This window comes from Sarcophilus harrisii, chromosome 2, assembly GCF_902635505.1.
Source record: "Sarcophilus harrisii chromosome 2, mSarHar1.11, whole genome shotgun sequence".
Classification (NCBI taxonomy): domain Eukaryota; kingdom Metazoa; phylum Chordata; class Mammalia; order Dasyuromorphia; family Dasyuridae; genus Sarcophilus; species Sarcophilus harrisii.
The window spans coordinates 367,458,672-367,476,798 of record NC_045427.1 but is presented as its reverse complement, the minus strand read 5'-3'; the positions used below and the strand labels follow the sequence as shown (position 1 = coordinate 367,476,798).

Below are 18,127 nucleotides of genomic sequence, written 5' to 3'. Positions count from 1 at the left end.
TATACTTTCCCAACTTTGTTTCATATTTAACCCTCCTGGTGTCTATTGTACCTCTTCTTTTTGTCTGTAACCTCTTCTAAATAAATCTACTTTTTGCCAATGAGAAAGGCCATTGTCAATTCTTTTTTTTTTACCCTGAGGCATTTGGGGTTAAGTGACTTGCCCAGGGTTTCCCATTTAGGACTGAAGTGTCTGAAGTGTCTGAAGTCAAATTTGAACTTGGGTCCTACTTACTTCAGCGCTGGTACTCTACTGCCTTTCTATAAAATAGTTTCTTCTAGAAACTATTTCTGAGATATAAAATACAACAGGTCTGGGAGCCTGAATAGAAATGCTAAAGAAAGGTTTCTCACTGGGGGAATTTTATTTTCTATATAAGAAATTGAGTTTCAGTCAGAGATTGGAAAGGTAAAGAACAATTGCACATACAAATGACAAGCATAAAGAAAAACAAAAAGCTAAAGAGCCAACTGTTGAAACTGGAGTTATACAACCAGGGTTCAAATCTCACCTCAGCCACATGAGAAATGGTGGGAGAACAATGTTTAGTTTCCATAGATGGCTATAAAGATAAGGAATTGGAGGAGAGGTCATAAAAGAATTTATTCAAACATAAAGTCAGATAAAGGGAAGGGTTAAAAAAAAATCCTGTTAAAATATTTCCAATCAATGACCTCTTGAGTGAAGGAACTAGCTAAACAGAGTTTCTGATAAGGAGGCTCAGACCTAAAACTGGCTAAAACCAGCTGGAATCAGTGCCTGGGCAGAAGTTTTTTCTAAGCACCCATGCTTAAAGAATCTCATACATATTAATTGATACACCCTGAGGGTGGGATTAATCAACATCTTTGAACAAAGGATGTATGATTAGGAAGGGGGAACTTATTAAGGAGTGTATGTAGTGGCAGTAGAGGTTTCTGAAAAATCTCCTCCAGTGGAAACTGGGAAGGAAGGGCAGGCCCTAGGGTTAGGGTAGATTACAAAGTATATTTGTGGGCTCTGATGCCTTTGAGTATGTGAGTAAACTATGAAGTTTTCACAACCGATGCTGCAGGAGTGTATTAAAAAGTTTAAACTGCTTCACTCATCCTGATTCTGTTCATTCATTGTCCCCTTTTTGGGGTTCAGAGTATTATTTTTCACAGTACTTGAGGAGGTCAATTCACCTATTTTGGCTTTAGTTTCCTCATCTGTACAATGAAGTCTATACTAGGTGATTTATATTGTAAATATAAATTATTTTATGAGATTCTGTACCCAGAGTCAGAAAAACCTGATTTTTCATTTAGCTTCAGCCACTTGTAGAATCCTCAAGTCACTTAACTCCTATTTCTAAAATGGAAAAACAGCCCCCTACTTCCCAGGGTTATTGTGGGATCGGATGAGATAATAATTGTAAAGCACAATGCCTAACACATAGTAAGGCTATAGAAATGTTAGCAATTATTTTTCCTACCTTTAATTCCCCATTATTCCAGCTCTAATTCATCATTATCAACTTTATTTCCAGTTCTAATTCCTTATTATTTACAAATCTAATTCACCATTATCAGTGTTATTTCCGGCTCTAATTCTTCCTAGCTATCATTGTCATCATCTTCAGTATCACTATTAATTTCTAGCTCAAAATGCCCAGGATTTCTAATCCTCACCCAGAGGGCGGAAGAAACCATAAAGAAGGCTCTCTAGAGATCCGGAATCCCCGTCCCCTAAGGAGTTCCGCAGCTTCCCCATTGGTGCCTCAGGTACTTCCCGTTCAGAGACACGCGACTTCTCTCAAATCTGCTCCCCGCCCGTCCCCGCCTCCTCCATCGTATTCTGTTCCTTAGCAACTGACGAAAGAGTCTCTTTTACCTTAGCAACGAAACTAGACCCTCACCATGGCTGAAGAGGAGGAGGAGAGCGTTGCTCCGACCGATAAAATCATCAAAAGCCAACTAGTGTTTCTGAACCTGTTGGACACATACAGCAGCAAGAATATCGGGAAGGTGAGCAGCGGGTGGGGGGGGGGGAGCCCGGGCCCCTGCCCCCCCATATTCATACACTCGTGGCTCCTCAGAATTGTGCATTGACCTAACCCGCTCTCGGTCTCTAGACCTCGAAAAACACCCCGCATACAATTTTGGAAAGGGTAGGAGGAGTCATAGACAAGAACCTGCCCCCAAACTCTTTTAAGATTTTTTTTGGGGGGAGGGGGAGTCATGTCTCCCACGGCTGTGCCAGAGAGGCCACAACAGCTCCTGCCTTAGCAACGTTACTTAGATTGTTGCAGATTTCTACTGATGACAAGTGATACTTTGTTTTCCTTGGGCTAGCCTGGATAGACTAGGCTTATCAGTAGGTTGGCCCCTATAGGCAATGAATTCTTGCAACGTTACTTAAATTGTTGCAGATTTCTACTGATGACAAGTGCTACATTGTTTTCCTTGGGCCAGCCTGGATGGACAAGGTTTATCATCAGTAGGTCGGCCCCTATAGGCAATGAATTCTTTGACCATACTAGCCCAATACATATTTTTTGTTGTTGTTAATGGCCCTCAGTCCTAGGTAAATCCTCCCTCCCTCCTCTACTTTTGCAGGAATGAAATTGCACAAAAGAGGCAGAAGATACAGAGAATCACCAAAGATTATCTGCAAGCATGAATTTACTAGTTGTTATGTGAAATCTAAATGTGAAATCACTGAACAGCCATTACCTACTGACCTCTAGGTGAAGGCCTCCAGTGCTTTGAGCTGATCTTCCATGGTGGATTTATGGAAGGATATGGAAAGGAATTATACAGGATAAGAAACTGTGAGATTTATCAAGTGTGGAAGTACTTAGTATATAGATACCAGTTGAACCCAACCTCTTAGCTTCAGGGTCAATTGTCCATTCACTATGCCATTTAGTACATTTTTAAAAATTAATCAATGCTTATTGAAACAAATTGCACTCTGCTAGGCTTTATAGGATATACAGAGTTTAGATTAGATTTGACCTCATTCCACATGCCATGGAGCTTATAGCTTAATAGAAAGGGATAATATACATATCAACAAAAAATATATGTAAATGTATGAAAGGTACAAAAAATGCAGTGACAAGTCTAAGGGAGTTAAGGTCATTACTAGCAGGAATTATCCCTATACTCAGTAAAATCCAAAGCTCTTATCACCTCCAGGATCAAATATAAAATTCTATTTGGCATTCAAAACCCTTTAAAACCATCACTACCCTTCTCTTTCCCCTCATCACCCTCCCACCCCCCCTACACCTCCATCCCCATCATACACACACACACACACACACACTCATACTTTTTGATACACCATGTATTTCTCTGCCCCCATGTATTTGATCAACTGAAAACTGCTTTGCTGTTCCATGAACATGGACTTTGTTAGGCTGTCTCACAAGCATGGAATGCTATCTTCCTTCATTACCTCCTCCTGACTTTCAAGTTCTTGATAAAATCCAACTTATACAGAAAGTTTTTTCCACCTCCTTTTAATTCTAGTGGCTTCCCTCCCTTAGCGATTAGATAAATAGATGGATTGATTGATTGATTATTGGTACATATTTGTTTGCTTGCTGTTTTCCCTATTAGATTGTGAACTCCTTGAAGATGTTGCCAGTGTTTTACCTTTCCCAATACTTAGTAGAGTGCCTGAAACACACTAAGTGCTCATAAATAAATTGATTAACTGACTATTATTTAGCTCCTTATCATCAAATCTCACCTCCTTTTTTTCCCTCTTCTTTGACTTCTCTAGCTTTTGGCACAGTGGAATATTTCTATTTTAAAAGGGCAAGTGAGAGGATGTTGAAAACTATTCATTACCTTTTCAACTCGATAAAAATGTTTGAGATTTGTCTAAATGCATATTAAGATCATCCTAAATGATAGAAATACCAGCCATGATTTTTCAATCATTTAATATCTTTTTTCAAATGTTTTTAGAATCTTTATCTCAATGCTCTCAAAATTGTGCATGCTTGTACTCTGTGTGTGCTTAGTCTGGCTCAGCTTCTCTTATATTCATTTCCTTATATAGCCAAAGATTGAGTCCAAATGTGGTGGTTCTATTGTCATTGATGAGAATAGTTTGTTATGGAAATGTATAAAAGCTACCCTAATTTTTTTTTATCTGCCTGTTTTTCTGAATTTCATCTTTAAATTCTTTGAAGAAAATGGAATCACAGAATTTCATAGGTGAAAGGAAGCTCAGCAGCCATTCAGACTTACTCTATCTGCCTAAAAATGAAGTTCCACATCTACATCCCTGACCATTTAGCCTCTGTTTAAAGACTTCTAATGAGAAGAAACCAATTATTTCCACAGGCAGCCCATTCTACTTATGAATAGCCCTAATTATCAGAAAAGTTTTCCTGATATAAAACCTAAATCTACTTTTTTATTTTATTCCACCAGTTTTTCTTCTCCCAGTTTTTCTCTGGGATCAAAAAGAATGATTTAGTCACTTTTCCACATGACCGGTTCAAATACTTGAGCACAGTTATCATATCCCTCCATCCTTTCTTCTGTAGGCAATTACCTATTCTTTTAGGTGCTCCTCCTATAGTTAGGATTTATATCCCTTCACCATTTTAGCTGCCTTTGTCTAGAAGCCTTCTAGCTTTTCAATATCCTTCCCAAACTTGGACTTCACAGTTGAACAGATGTAATATGTAAGTCAGAGCAGAAAACTATCATCTTATTCTCAGAAGTTGTGGCTTTCTTAACGTAGCCCAAGATCACATTTGCTTTTTTGGTTCAGCTCTCTCTCCATTAAAAACCTCAGATCTTTTTTAGACAAAATGCTATCTAATCTTAGCTCTAACATCTTATACTTGTCAGGTTGGTTTTTAAAATCCAAAGTATAAGACTTTATATTTATTCTTGTTGAATTTCATGTCTTCTCAAATTTAGCCTAATATTCTAGGCCATTGGTAGCCAAAATTTTTTTGATCCTGCACCTCTTATCAGTAACAAACTCTTGAGCAAGCACCCCCAATATGTGTATACATACTTATTTTTAATTAATGTATCTTACCATTCTACTAATAATTATGCATATGTAAAATTTACACAGAAATAGATACACAGAAAATTTTACACAGAAAAAAGATGAGATAAAGATGAAATAATATCCTCAACTCCAGTGGAAAATCACTACCTGAATGTTGGATTGGAGAAGGGAGAGAGTTGAGGCAAATGAACCACTTATAAGAGTGTTGCAATTATTTAGGAGAAAGGTAAGGAAGGAGATGGAGCCCAGTGCAAAAGATTTGGGGAAGGGAGAAAGAAGGAAAGAGTGAGCATTTCTTAGGTGCTTAATATGTACCTGTCACTGTCCTAAGTTTGAGGGTGCAAATACAAACAAACAAGATATAAAATGGAACTGGAAAGCTGGATGAAGGGATGGGAGAGGTGTGAAGAAGAGTAAGGTATCAAATATAATGCCAAGGCTGTAAACTCGAGATACTGCAAGTTTTCAACAGAAATGGGGAGTTTGGAAAAGGGGAGATTTAGAGAAGAGATGCAATATATGAGTTCAGTTTAAGATGTATTAATTTGAGATGTGCCTGGGACATCCCATTTTAAATGTCCAATAGACTTAATATGTACTGCAAAGCAGATAAGCAAATATCTAATGAAATGCTGTTTTTGTCAACTTATTTAATTCTACTGAGAGAATTTGCTTGTCATCCTTCCATATAGCCACAATGTCTTTATGTTTTTAATTTTATTTATAACATGAATGTATCAGTATCCTTTACTTGTAGATGAGAATCTCATATTAAGAATATTTACACTTAAATGAATATTTATAGATGTATTCAAAACTATGCTTTCCCTACTGCTACTCTGTTACTATAATTATAGTTGCTGAAGACAGCTGAACAAAACTGTGGGCCAAATTTGTTTCATGGTTTGCCATGGTCAAAGAATTCATCACTTAGTAACAGTTGAATGGTAGAAGACTCAGATTCCTTCTTGGCAAACAGGCAATAATCCTTCATTTGTACAGTACTCAAAGCCAGTATTTCAGCACAGTGTAGACCCAAAAAGATTTGGTCTGTGGTCAAGATACTTGGTCTCTAGACTCAATTCAGCTACTATCTAGCTAAGAAACTTTAGGTAGATCACATCACCTATCTCTGAGCTTTTTGTTTCCTCTTCTATAAAAGAAAGGTCTGTGACCAAATTTAACCTCTCAGCATCTTAGTCAATGGGAAATTCACATAATCTCTCAGCAATTCAGTTAATCATTAACTTTTATTAAATGCCCATGTGTCAAGGCACAAGGGTTTTAAAACTAGTTTTCTGTAGGGCAGCTAGGTGATGTATTGGATAGAGCACCAAGTCAGGAGAACCTGAGTTGAAATGTTATCTCAAACACTAACACTTCCTGGCTATATGACCCTGGGCAAGTCCCTTAACCCCACTTGCCTCAACGAAACAAACAAACAAACAGGAAAAACTAGTTTTCCAGGTTGCTGACAAGTCAATTGTCCTACAAAATAAATTCTCATCTCTATCACTCTTCCTCCAAAAATGCCTCCTTCCAGAAAAAAAAAAAAAAAAAAAGACTTACCATGGAGAAGTTAATCTTTTTCTAAAATTGTTATTTGTACTTGAAATAGTTTTTGGTTTTCTTGTAGTACTTATCTAACTGTATAGTTGGGGCTTCACTTGAAGAAATTACAGAAGAAGAAGAAGAAGATCTTGAAAGCAAATCAGCTGGTCCAGAAGGCTTAGCAACTAAATCAAAGGAAGGCACTTTTCAGATAGTAGGAACTCTTTCCAATCCTGAATGTGAGCCTCCAGAATTTGCCATGGAAACATATACAGTAAGTCTGGGCTATTTTGTCAGGTCTAGGGGAAAGGGAATATATTAATATTAATGTCATTATGCACACCTTTTTAATAGGCTACTCTTCACTTTGCATGCCCTCTTGTTGCTAAAAGTAGGGAAAAAAAAAATCGTCTACCTGGATTACAGCTAATAAGTCATCTCGGTTTTAAAGATGAAGAGGTCATTGCAAGCTAAATGATTAAACAATAGAAAAAGGACATGTTATTTCTGGATTTCAAACTCAGAAATTCCTTGTCTTTATTTTAGCTTGTGCTTTCAGTATATTTTAGTCTATACTGAAAACTGGTATTTTCCAACTTATTAAAACTGTAAATAAAGGTTCTTGGAATTTCAATAAATGAAACAGGCCTATAGGAAAAAATATTTGTAAGCAGAAAGGTCTTCACAGTACTCTCAAACTACACAGTAGGCAATAACACATGATGAATAAGTCTAATATAAACTGCGATTGAAATGAATAGAAAGTGTAGTGATTCTCACCAACAGCAATGTAAAAAGAAAACAACTTTCAAGAGTTTCAAAACTCTGATGGACAATAGCCAATTATGACCAGAAGACTTGATTATGAAGCATGCTTCCTGCCTTGGGGCAGAGGTGCAGAATGAGATATACTTTTTCAACATAACAGTTATATAGATTTATTTTGTTTGACTATACTTATTTGTTGTAAAGAAAGACTAGTTGTGCATAGATTTTAGTGGGAAGTAATAGAGAATAAAAGAAAAAAAAACATCAACAGAACATTAAAATACACAGAAGGAAAGGCAATTCAAAAGGGCGCACAAACTAGAAGATTTTGGGGTTACTGTGTTAAGCCTGATTTGTACTTTTAAAAAACAAATAACAATAGTTTCATAAACAAGTCTCTTGATTATTAAGTTTTTAATAAAAAAAAAAGTATGTTAGATTAAAAAAAGCATTATACTGTGAATCAGGAACCCATGATTCTAGTCACATCCCTGCTTCTTTACTGTTTAGGCTGCAGTTTCTTCACTTATAAAATAAGGGGCTTAAATTATATGATACCCTTTATTAATGTTAGTTAAGAATGTGATGCCTCAGTTATAATAATTTAGCCAACAGTCCTTACTCATTCTTAGTAATTCTATTGAGTCTTTTCCTTCAGGGGAAAAAATGTTTTTTTGAACAGGTTTATTATTTTGGCTGTATTCATGTTTTCCATGAAAATAAGTAGATTTTTCTTTCATACTTGAAAAAGATATTATCCCGTTGAAGTAATGATAAAGCTATTTCTTTCCAAAGAGAATTTATCCAAAACACTAGCAGTCTTTTTCTGATTCTTGTAAACTTGCATGCATACTATTGTAGCACTTGTCTCCCTCTTTACAGTCTTTACAACTCTCAAAGATTCCATTAAAACTCTTTAATAATTTAACAATTATATGGGGTTTTATTATATTTCAATAGATGCTTCATCTTTTATCCTGTTTCTGAAGAGATTATCCCTGTCTTCCAGAGCATTATTGGACGTTATGAAGGATTTTAGTGGTCTTACTCCCTACATTTTAGAGCTAAGGAAACAGATTCAACCAAGTTTAGTAGTTAGGTAACTTGCTCAAGATCATAAGGCTGGTAAGAGGGAAAGCTAGGACTTGAATCCTAGCCTAGTGCCCTGTTTAGTACTTCATGCTTTCTGCTTTTTTTTTTTTTTTAAACCTTTTCATTAATGTTTCTTTGCCCTAGACAAGTTACAAGTTCACTTATTCAGATGTTTTTAATCTGAGGTCTCTAAATTTATTTTATAAATATTTTGATTTTATTTCAAATTAATCAGTTTCCTTTGTGATTTTGTATACTTTTATGCATTTAAAAACTTATTATGAGAAGGGATCCAGACTTCTCCAGGCTGCCAAAAGATTCCATAACACAAAGAAGTTATGAACCCCTGACCAATGGATTCTTCATGTTTTGACAGGCAAAATCTGAAATGATCATTTTGGGTACTTAAAGCTTAATTATATTAATTCCTTGAATATTTTAGATATCAGAGATATCTTTATCAGAGATAACACAAATAATCCCCCCAATTGACAGTTTTCTTTGTCCTAACTGCATTGAATTTTGTTCATATAAAAGCTTTTAAATTTCATAGAATCAAATTATTTTATTTTTTGTGATCTCCTTTGTGCTATCCTTTATTTGGTTAAAAATTATACTCCTGACTATAATTGTTAAAGGTATCTTCATATATTTTCCTCCATTTAAGAAATTATGTGACATACTATATTTAGGGCACTTATCCATTTGAAACTTGCTACTATGATATATATGGTATGATGTTATACCAAATATATTGTAGCCTCAGGTCCTGTTAAAGATAAACTTTATACTTTAATAACAAATAGATTACTGACTTATTATGGGAGGTATTGAAATTACAGGAGAATCCAAACAATATGAACTACCCAATTAAAACAGAATAGATTAATATACTTTATAGTCATTCTTGAATGAACTAGAATATGGCTAAAATGATGCTGAATAAATTTAGAGATAGTTATAAATGACATTTAAATTATTTTATTCTAGTATTTTCTAATATTTTCCTTCTAATTCTGAATGAAACTTAACACATAGAAGTTCACTTAAAATAAACTATGTAGACTAAAAACTATTTTGTCTTATCTTAATTGCTTGAACTATTTTTGTTAAACTTCTTTGTCCCATCAAAACAACATATGGTATTACTAGAAGTATAATTTTAAGTAGAAATTCCTTTGTAGATATATTTCATATGGCCCTGTTCTATAGTACTATTTTAGAAATTTTAATCTAAATATTTTAAGACTACTCTCTTTTTGCTTCTTCCTACAAATGACAGTTTTGGTGGTCTTCTCCTTTTAGAAACTTTCCCGAGAAGAGCTCCTGTTACACCTGCTTGAATGTGATATTATCATTTATAACATTACAGAAAATATACCACAAGTTGATGAAGCTATGTGGGCTGTTTCTGGTTAGTGAAGTGTTTTCTTTCATTAATACTTACAAAAATCATGTATATTGTATTTGGCTTGATAATGGCCTGTATAAATATTGTGTAAATCCAGATCATAAAAGAAAAGAACTGGATTATTCTAAAATTCTAAATCGAATACTCATTAGAATATCTCTTTCTGTTTGTACTTCAAGGATGGGAAATTTTTGATCATCAAAACAGAAGATAAACTTTTAAAATTTATTAGAAAATACAATTTCAATAAATACTAAATTCATTTTAACAATAAAAACATTTTAACAATGCTTAGTATTTTATATATGCTGCTGGTGTAACCTTAAAAAATAGGATAGGCCAGGTGGCAAAAAAAGGTTCAGAAATTCACTGAAGAAAAAATTCTCTAAAAATTAGAATTGTGCAGGTGAAAGCTCATGCCACCATGAATGGCAAGAAACAAGAAAATAAGATAAAAAGGATGAAAAAATAGAAGATGATGTGAAATATGTCATTGGAAAACAACTGACCTGGAAAACCGATTGAGGAGATAGAATTTAAAAATTATTGAACTACCTGGAAGCCATGATCAAAAAAAGAGCCTAGGTATCATCTTTCAAGAAATTACTAAAGAAAATTGCCCTGATAACCTGCAGCTAGAAGATAAAATGAAGAAGGGTCCAAAAAAAGGGTCAGTAGCTGCCTCAGTTTATAGTCAAAGACACCAAGAAAAAGACCAGGTTTTTTTTTTTTTTTTTTAGGTTTTGGGGAACATACAATAAAGGACAGAAGAGGATAAGTAACATGGGATTGATGGAAAACTAATTGGTTATATAACTGAAGCATGAGGAATAACATTATTGGTTGGAAGTTGGGAATGGGAGCTAGTAACAATCTTCTCCTTTCCTTTTGTGGCTAAGAAGTGTTCATAATTGGAGTCCATCTGCAAGATAATGACCTAGAAATCCTTGAAGAATCACTTGGTGTAGTATAAAGATATTAGGCCTGACTCCTCCCTCTCCAAGGTTAGCAGAATTTCTGGGGCAAGCATAACATAGTGATTAATTAGCAAGAGAATTAGATTTCTGAACTTAATCCATTATAGGCCAGCTGAATTCTAAACTGAATTCAATTAGAATACAAATAATTCCCCAATTGAAAAATGGTTAAAAGAAATGAACAGATAGTTGTTTTTTTTTTAATATAGCTTTTTATTTACAAGATATAAGCATGGGTAATTTTTCAGCATTGACAGATGCAAAACTTTTTGTTCCAACTCTTCCCCTCTTTCCCCCCACCCCCTTCCCCAGATGGCAGGTTGACCAATATATGTTAAATATGTTAAAGCATAAGTTAAGTACAATATATGTATACATGTCCATACAGTTATTTTACTGTACAAAAAGAATAGGACTTTTAAATAGTGTACAATTAGCCGAACAGGTAGTTTTCAGACAGAGTAATCGAAGATATCTATAGTCATAAGAAAAACATAAGAAAAAAATCACTATTGATTAAAGAAATGCACATTAAAACAGCTCTGTGACTCCACCTCATATCTGTCAGATTGGCTGATATGAAAACAAGGAAAATGATTAATATTGAAAGGAGTATGGGAAAACTGGTACACTAATGTAATGTGGCTGGAGTTGTGAACTGATCAAGTCATTCTGGAAAGTAATTTGAAATTATGCCCAAAGGGCTATAACAATGTACATACATACTCTATGATCCAGCAATTCCACTTCTAGGTCTGTAACTCAAAGATTTTTTTAAGAGGAAAAAGATCTATACATAAAAAACCATTGGTGGCAGGGTTTTTTGGTGGCAAATTGGAAATTTGTGGGGATATTCATCAATTAGAGAATGCCTACACAATTTGTGATATATGATTGTGACTTACTATTGTACTTTAAGAAAATGACAAGATACTTTCAGAGAAACCTGGAAAGATTTACATGAAATATACAAAGAAAAGTGAGCAGAACCAGAAAAAAAATTATAAAACAATCAACTGAAGAAAAGCTGTTCTCATCAGTAGAATGATCCAAGACAATTCTGAAGTACTGATGATGAAAAATGCTGTCTTCAGAGAAAGAACTGATGGAGTCTGAAGGAGGACCAAAGCACCTTTTTAAGCTTTATTTTTAAAAAATTTTGATCTGGTCCTTTTACAACATAAGTAATATGGAAATATGTTTTGCATGACTGCACATGTATAACCTATATCAAATTGCTTGCCATCTCAATGAGGAAGGAGAAGAGGCAAAGAGGAAGAGAATTTGAAACTAAAAATTTTTTAAATGAATATTAAAAATTGTTTTTATATGTAATTGAAAAAATAAAATGTTTAATTAAAAATTAATAGATCTGAGAATGATGTGTATAGAAATGAAAAGTGGTCCATGATGGCTTACTAAGGTCACAAAGTGATAAAGTATAGAGGGAAAAGAGAAGAGAACCCAGGACAGAGCCTTATGGGATACCAGTAGATAATGGGTGCAACTTGTTTGAAGATCTAGCAAAGATGAAGAAAATTAATGACTGAGCATTAATATAGTATAAAAACCAGGAAGGAGGAATATTGTAAAAACCTATAGATGAGACAATATGCAGGAGGAGTGATTTATTGATAGTGTCAAAAACTGCAGAGAGATTTAAAAAGGATGAGAACTGAGAAAAGGCCATTAAATCAGTGGTAACTTTGGAGACAGCAATTTCAGTTGATTGAAGATATTGGAAGCTAGACTGCAGAGAGTGAGAGGAAAGGAAATGGAGGCAGTGATTATAGACTGTCTTCTCAAAGACTTTAAGCCATGAAGATGAGGAGATGACAATAGATGGTGGGAATGGATGGATCAAGTAAGAGTTGTTTTTTTGTTTTTTTTGTAAGGATGAGGAAGACATTGGTATGTATGAAGTGTCTACCTCCAGTAGACAGGAAGAGACTGAAAACTGGTAAAAGAGTAGGTATAATAAAGGGCAATCTGCTCTAGAGGACAGGATGGAATGATATCACTTGAATATATAGGAAGGTTCTCCCTGTCTTGGTAAAAAGGGCTTCCTCTTCTTGTGAAACAGTTTTGATAATAATAACTACAAATAATTGTACATAAAGTGTGCTTGTAATAAACTTTTTTTTTTTCATTACAGCACTAAGTGAAGAAACAAACCATTTTGAAAAGCGAAAGATATTTATCTTACTATCAACCATGATGACCTGGGCAAGATCTAAACCCCTTGATCCTGTGAGTAACAAACCTTCACTTTCTCATCCATCTTTGTATTTATCTTTTTATCTAGCCACCTATTCTTTTAAGAAGCGTTTATTTAATATTGCCAATATCTACCTAGGTCCAATCCTGAATGCTAAAAGTATTAGAAAAAAAAATAAGATATCTCTACCCTGAAGTTTAATAAGACAGAGAAGACATGTAAACATCAGTAAAGTAAAACAGAAAATATGTAGAAGAGAGGCGAAGAAAATGCTATAAGACCTGAGAGTCAGAAATAATGTTCCAGAATTGTAGCTGGTTTATGTGGAATTTTCTTGCACATATACTTGTTTCTTTGAAGTTCTTATTAATTTGGGATAACCTAAAAATAATTTGCTATACCACATTTTCTCAGAGCCTAGACATTTGTGTACATTTGAAAGCTTTCTTTTAAATTCTTCCAGGTTTTTTAAATAAATTTTTCTGCATTTAGGCATTAACTTATAGTAGGGATTTTCTTAAGCACTTGAGAGAATTTTCTTTAACAATTTTTGGAACTCTATTAAATATAACTCTCATGAGATTGTAAGCTTTCTTCTTAAATAAATAAAAGTATAGTGCTGCATTCTCTATATTTCTTTGGTTATGTAGCTGTTTTATTCTTTATTTGCACACTAATATATATTCAGTATATATGACTTTGAACTTGTCTATATATTTATTTTGTAAATATTTTTGATTTCCTCTTAAAGTGTATTTATTCTTTCCTTTCCATTTGACTAAACATTTCTCAAAGGAAAAAATCCTACTATCTTCTATATCTTCCCATAGACCATATTGGATATTTATCTATCACTTCAAGAAAAGGATTGATTGGTTGGCTAAATGAGGAAAATGATCCATCCTTGTTTTAAAAAGGCTGATGTTTAGTATATTCTTTTCCATGCCATCATTGGAGCTATAACATCTCCAAAGTTTTGTATTTTGAAGTTTTACTCTCCCACAAAAATTTCCTATCACCTTTTTTACATATTCTCACACTAAATCTATACTTTTCCTTCATCAAGATATCTTAATTCCTTTATCACTCTATATTCTTCAAATTAATCTCTTCCATTCTACTGCCTTTATACCTAGTATTTACCCTGTGGTCTTCCACATTAATAGTTTGCTAGGTACTATCCTAGAATTTCCTATCTGAAAGACTTCTTCAATTCTGAATAACCTCTCTATTACCATTCTTCTGGTGATTTTCTTATGCTATTGAGCATCCCTGAAGAGTATAACAAAATTATTCTTATTTCATCAACAAAGTTATGATATTAAAAACTTTACTGAGTCCACATTATGAATGTGCCAAGGGGCTAGATGGATCAGTGAATAGAACACTGAAGCTGGAATCAGGAAGACACATATTCCTAAATTCAAATCTGGGCTCAGATACTTCCTAGATGTATTACCCTGGACAAATTATTTCAATTTGTTTGCCTCAGTTTCCTCATCTGTAAAATAAACTGGAGAAGGAAATGGCAAAACAATTTTAATATCTCTTCCAAAAAAAACCAAATGGGTCATGAAGAATTGAGCATGACTGAAAACAAATGAACAACAACAACAAGCTTACTCTTAAATTCTAACCTTATATCTCTGCTTGCTAAAATTTTATACTTGAATGCGTCTCAAGAATTTAGGGTTCAAAAGGAAAATCATTGTCATTTTCTCTAAATTTTCTCAACCTCCAAAACTATCTATTTCTGTGGAGGGCACTAGCATTCTCATATCACCCATTTTTATAAAATTATAGTCTTCTTGAAATTTTCCCTCTTTTACCCTTCCCACCAACTCACTATTACTTTGTAATCCAATAATTTTCTAAATCCTGTTAATTTTACCTCCTCAAAATCTTTCTATTCCCTTCTCTCCACTCACATGCTTATTATTCTACTTATTACTACCTACCTGGCCTATTATAATAATCTTCTAATTGCTTTTCCTATTTCCAGGTTTTTCCTCTCTCTAGTCTTCACTGTATAGGTACTAAAAATTAATTCTTTTATTATACAGATCAGTTCATGATAATCTCTTGTTCAAAAAGTCTACATGGCTCTCCAGTGCCTCTGAAATAAAATACAACTTCCTACTGCCTCTGGGATTTTGGTGGTTATATAAAAATGCTAATTGTTCTTGTTTTATTTTATAGTCTTGGCTGAATCTTTTAATTGCCTCATTTAGTCTCTTTGTTGATACCCTAAGATTTTTTTAGGTAATGCATCATGTTACCAGCCACAAGACATTGCTTTGTGTCCTATTTGTTATTTTTTATGCCTTTGCTTCTCTTTCCATTATTGCTAGTATTTCTAGAACTGTATCAAATAATAAAGAGGGGTGCTTTGCCCTCATATTTTAGTGAGAAGGTTCTCATGTATCTTTATTGCATAATTGGTTTTTACTTTTTATCATATTAAAAAAGATTTTTCCCTGTCTATCTTTAATAGGGTTTTTTTGTTTTTGTTTTGTTTTGTTTTTTAGCATAAATGAGTGTTGTACTTTGTCAGTATTTAGGTAAAACTGTTTCTCTTACTTTACCATGGGGTGACTAGGTATCAGAGTGAATTAACCATTGAGTTGCAAAATCAGAAAGGCCCAAATTCAAATCTTGTTTTAGGTATTCACTAGCATTATAATTTTAAAATACAAGCTTTTATTCTACCATAATTGTGAAATCCTAAATATAAAATTAGAAAACAAGTTATAGGAGAACTATGAATATTTCACATGGAATTTTCTGTAAGAATTAAAAGCAATCCAGCAAAATTATATGCTTATTATTATCTGCAAGACCTCAATATTTATTTTACAAATTTTGTTGAATATAAATAACATTTTAAGTGAGATAAGTTACAAATAAGAAAAATTATAATGTATAATAATCATGTAGAAGCTTAATTTTGATGTTAGACTTATATTTCTACAAAGATTTGAAATTGAACAGCCCTTAAGTCTGATTTTGTCTTGGTTTATTTGTATTTTTATTTAAAATAATAGCTAATAACAAGAGCTAATATTTATATAGTGATTACTGTATTTTCCAGGTACTTTTCTTCATGTCTTTATAATTATCTCAGTTGATCCTTATTACAACCCTGCAGGGTATATTATATTTAAAATATAAATAAATTATAATTTATAATATGTTATACCCATTTATATACAAAGAAGCTGAGGCAAATCGTGATTTGCTCAATAAGTGATTTGCCTGGTGTCACAAAGCTAATAAGTGTCTTGTAGCCCTCTTGATTGAGAGCTCAAAGTCTTTGAGCCCCTTGATCTGAGAGGAGAGATGAATGAGGTGGGAAACTCATAGAATATGAAAAACGCTCTAGTTTATTATGCTGTACAGCCTTGTTGATACACATTTTTGCAAGCGTGATCAGCACCTGAAAAGTAGGCAATCCTCAATCACCATTGAAAGAAGCAGCTTGTGGGCTTTGTGTATGTATGGTATCTGCCAATGAGAGGAGAGCCAATCCAGCCATTCCAGTAACCCACTCACAGGCGAGAGGCCCTGTTAAGACATTCCTACTTACAAGCAACTAAGCTGTGACCCTCAAACTGAAACTTGTTCCCATGGTCACAAATCACTGCTCTTTGCTCAACAAGGGTGTTTCTGCAACATGGCAGACAACTTATTGTGCATCACTTGTCGAGGTGGTCTCTGTACTCCCTCTCAGCAGGGTCCCATACCCTAGAGCAGCGGTCCTCAAACTACAGCCCGCTGGCCAGATGCAGCAGCTGAGGACATTTATCCCCCTCACCTAGGGCTATGAAGTTTCTTTATTTAAAGGCCCACAAAACAAAGTTTTTGTTTTTACTATAGTCTGGCCCTCCAACAGTCTGAGGGACAGTGAACTGGCCCCCTATTTAAAAAGTTTGAGGACCCTGAGAGTGTCTGAGGTCAAATTTGAATTCAGGTCTCCTAAACTCTAGACAGCATTCCTTGTACCACCCAGTTGCCCCAGCAAGAATAAAATAAAAATGCTTTCTTATCAAATATGTGGTAGGAAATGGTAGGGCAATTTTATAAGCTCTGCTGCTGAAGGATAGAAATTAATTCTTTAATTTTAAATACGTAACCAGTGAAAAAAATGAACAAACTAATTATATATATATATAAATTTTTACTTTCCTACTGACTAACAACAAGTTCTACACACAGTTTAGTATAAATGAATCATACCCTTACCTGCAGGTACTCTGTTAAAATGAATATCACTGAAATCTCCCAAGATATCTTAGGGTTTACCAGCTACATTTCTTTCTTCAGTATAATTCCTTAAACCCAAATCTCTCTGACTTTCATTGATTGGCCAATAACAAGTCCCAGGCCAAGCTTTGCTTGGTCATTGTTTGGGCTTTGCTTGACTCAGAGTGAATGTAAATAGCATTGTTTCTGTTTTGGCCAGAAACCTAAAAAGTCTTTCCCTCCCAAATTGGATTATTATTAATTTTTTTTTGATGAGGTTAAAAAGGCCATTTTTTTGGCCTCAATTCTTAACCTAGCCTTAATAACTGAATAGATATTGCCTCAGTTGAATTGAGACCTTTTAAAATCTCAGCTTAAAAAGGCCAGGGTCCTCATTGAACACAGGGTTATCTCCAGGCATCCTGATCTGTATTTTACTATTGGATCCAGATGGTTCTGGATCAGAATGTGAGGCTGGTAACTTTGCAAAGCTCCCTCCTTGCTTACATCCAACTCACATGTCATGGCATCACCTCCCTGATGTAATGGTCCTCTTCAAGAATGTAGGACACATGAGACACAAAGAATCAGTCAAATAAACTAAAAAGAATGAAAAAATGGAACAAAATGTGAAATATCTCATTGGCAAAACAGCCGAACTGGAAAATAGCTCCAGGAGAAACAATTTTAAAATTATTGGCCTACCTGAAGGCTATGACCAAAAAAAGCACCTGGATAGCATTTTACAAGAAATCATTAAGGAAAACTGCCCTGATATTCTAGAAATAAAGTGGGAAATATTCATTGAAAGAATATATCAATCACCTCTGCAAAGAGATCCTATAAAGAATATTG

The 18,127-nt window shown here is 34.2% G+C and overlaps 1 protein-coding gene across 2 annotated transcripts in view; it reads left to right on the top strand.

The window, feature by feature from the left end:
- The first annotated feature begins 1,778 nt into the window (after positions 1-1,778).
- AK7 (adenylate kinase 7) overlaps positions 1,779-18,127 on the top strand; it is an 88,119-nt gene continuing 71,770 nt past the window's right edge. Inside the window, exons 1-5 of one of the 2 annotated variants that reach the window (XM_031953297.1) lie at positions 1,882-1,988; positions 2,580-2,794; positions 6,650-6,838; positions 9,730-9,838; positions 12,968-13,062. In XM_031953297.1, the coding sequence (XP_031809157.1) occupies positions 6,824-6,838; positions 9,730-9,838; positions 12,968-13,062 (219 nt within the window). In that variant the 5' untranslated portion in view covers positions 1,882-1,988; positions 2,580-2,794; positions 6,650-6,823. Of the gene's footprint in view, positions 1,989-2,579; positions 2,795-6,649; positions 6,839-9,729; positions 9,839-12,967; positions 13,063-18,127 lie in introns of both variants that reach the window. The other variant, XM_031953296.1, reaches the window with a different exon arrangement.